Genomic DNA, 2,222 nt, shown 5'->3' with positions numbered 1-2,222 from the left:
TTCCCCTTCGGGCCCCCCCCCCAGGAACCAGGCCCCCTTTTGGACCGCCCCCCAGTGGCTGGGACCCCCCCCCCCCCCCCCAGCAGCAGCGTTTTGTTGCTGGGGGGGTCAGACCCCCCCCCCCCCCCTAGCAGCAGGGACGGGCTTAGAAGGGCAGGGGGGGTACCGAGCAATGTGCGGCCGCTCAACTAGCGCTCATGCATCCTAGCTGTCGCCACCGAAGGCGACTCGACGTCGCTGAGATCGGAGATCAAGCTCTGACACGTCACACGTCGCTCCTTTGACGCCGACGTGACTCACCCGTGCAGAGCGCATCAGGACACGGTCTCGACGCGCTCGGTACGACGCCTGCGACCCGTCTCGGGTCAGGTGGCACGACGCTCATCGCGCCTGCCAGCGCTGCCGTGCAGGCTGCCACAACAAGGTCGAGCACGCTTCTATACGCTCGCCCAGCCTTCCTTTCCATCCCATTAGGCAGCCTGCGAACGGTGGCGGTCAGAGGCAAAGCCTGCGAGGGGTGGTGGAACCACATGTCCTCCACGCGACGATAGCCTCCGGAGGCTGAATTTGAGGCACCATCATCGGTGGGACGATCATGTCGACGAGTTGGGTCGCTCTCGCGGTAGCCCTGGTGGGCGTGCCCACCCCGGAGTGGTTCGACCCCACGCAAATCCGAGACGGTGACGGGATGCTGGCTCTGTGGTCTCAGGCCCAGTGAGGTAGTGCACGAGACTATCCCGGATCCTGCTGACCAAGCTCCTCTTGTAGCGGCTCGATCGGTCACACCGCCATCGCCGTCGGGGAGAGGGGGGACGACACTGCTTCGGCAGCGTGCACCTCGATCCTGTACCGTGTTTGTTAGGACCCCCCCCGATGAACACACCAGTGAGGGAGGGCGAGACGATCGAGGGGTCCCGTACCACGCGGAATCGCGACCCTATCCAGTGCTCAAGTGCTCAGGTAGCCCCCCATACTAGTAGCACCAGCCATGGCCTCAGGGAGCGCGGGCAGTGTTCAAACTTTACCGGTATGGGAGTTTTTGGCTAATCAAACCCAAGGCCTGCACTAATCAAAAAGTGGTACGGGATACCAGTTGCCTCACGGAAATCAAAGCGAGTCGGAGTGCCTTCTTGGTGGCAAAATCGGCAAAATCGGCAAAATACCGGGTATTTTGCGGGTATACCTGGAAAAACCCGGGTATACCCGGGTAATACCCGCACTTTTGCATGGTTTCGCCCCCGGGACCACACCGACAGCCGCTACAACTAATGAAAACCCCGCATACCACTTTCGCATACCACTATATACCATACCACTCCAAAACTAATCAAAATATCGCTAAATACCGGTCTCATACCGGTAAAGTTTGAACACTGAGCGCGGGCGAGGGCGCGCTGGGAGCAACACGGACAAAAAAACATCACCAAAAATGGTCATTATGACACCATCACCAACCCGAATTTGCAACTAGTCCAGGACCAGGTGCGCAGCTGGCCGCCGCGCGCCCGCCGATCCGCAGGCGCGGCATGCGCTCTTCGGCTGTCGAGTCGACGAGTGTCGTGTGCGACGAATGTGTATCTTGTATCAAGCTCCGTAAATTGGTAGTTAAATTGACCTCCTAAGAATAAAAATGCCTACGCGCACGACACGTACACACTCGAACCAGTCAGTGGTGGTGGGGGTGGGTGGTGCAGCTGCAGGGGGCAAGGGGGTGTGGGGTTGAGCTTGAGGCTCAGTTGCTCAGACGCGTCATGCACGACCCATGGGCATGCGAGCCGGGAGGGGGAGGTGGAGAGAGAGAAACTCCGCACCGCCTCCGTCACACACAAGCGCGCATGCCCGCGCCACTGACAGGGGTCGCGAAGCGTGTCGAGCAGCGGCGGCCGGCGCCATCGGCAGCGGCGGCAGCGGCGGCATGTACACGCCGCGCCGCGTCTCAGCTCATCGGCTCTGACCCGGAGTTGACGGGCACGCAGCCTGAGAGTGATGGGGGGGGGGGGGGGGGATAAAGGTCCCCCAAAGGCAAAGGGAAGGGGGGGGGGGGGGGGGGGGGCTTCCAAAAAAAGAGGCGCCCCCCCCCCGCCCTCTTCTTTTTTTTTCAGAAGGCGGTGGGGGGGGGAAAACAACCCAAAAAAAGGGCCCCTCTCCGGCGGGAGGGAGGGTGGCCCCCCCCCCACCTTAAGGAAGAAAGCGGGCGGGCCCTTCTCCGGGGGGGGGGGGGA

The 2,222-nt window shown here is 62.0% G+C and overlaps 1 protein-coding gene across 1 annotated transcript in view; it reads right to left on the bottom strand.

Annotated features, from left to right (window-relative positions):
* Positions 1-1,603: 1,603 nt before the first annotated feature.
* EMIHUDRAFT_356540 (hypothetical protein) overlaps positions 1,604-2,222 on the bottom strand; it is a gene marked incomplete at its 3' end in the record, with an annotated part of 2,202 nt that continues 1,583 nt past the window's right edge. The window contains exon 5 of the mRNA XM_005766694.1: positions 1,604-1,997. Within this exon, the coding sequence (XP_005766751.1) occupies positions 1,937-1,997 (61 nt within the window). The remainder of the gene's footprint in view (positions 1,998-2,222) is intronic.

Source organism: Emiliania huxleyi (genome assembly GCF_000372725.1).
Source record: "Emiliania huxleyi CCMP1516 unplaced genomic scaffold EMIHUscaffold_50, whole genome shotgun sequence".
NCBI classification, from domain to species: Eukaryota; Haptophyta; order Isochrysidales; family Noelaerhabdaceae; genus Emiliania; species Emiliania huxleyi.
Note: the sequence above shows the minus strand (reverse complement) of the source record. Positions and strands in the feature narration are given on the sequence as shown.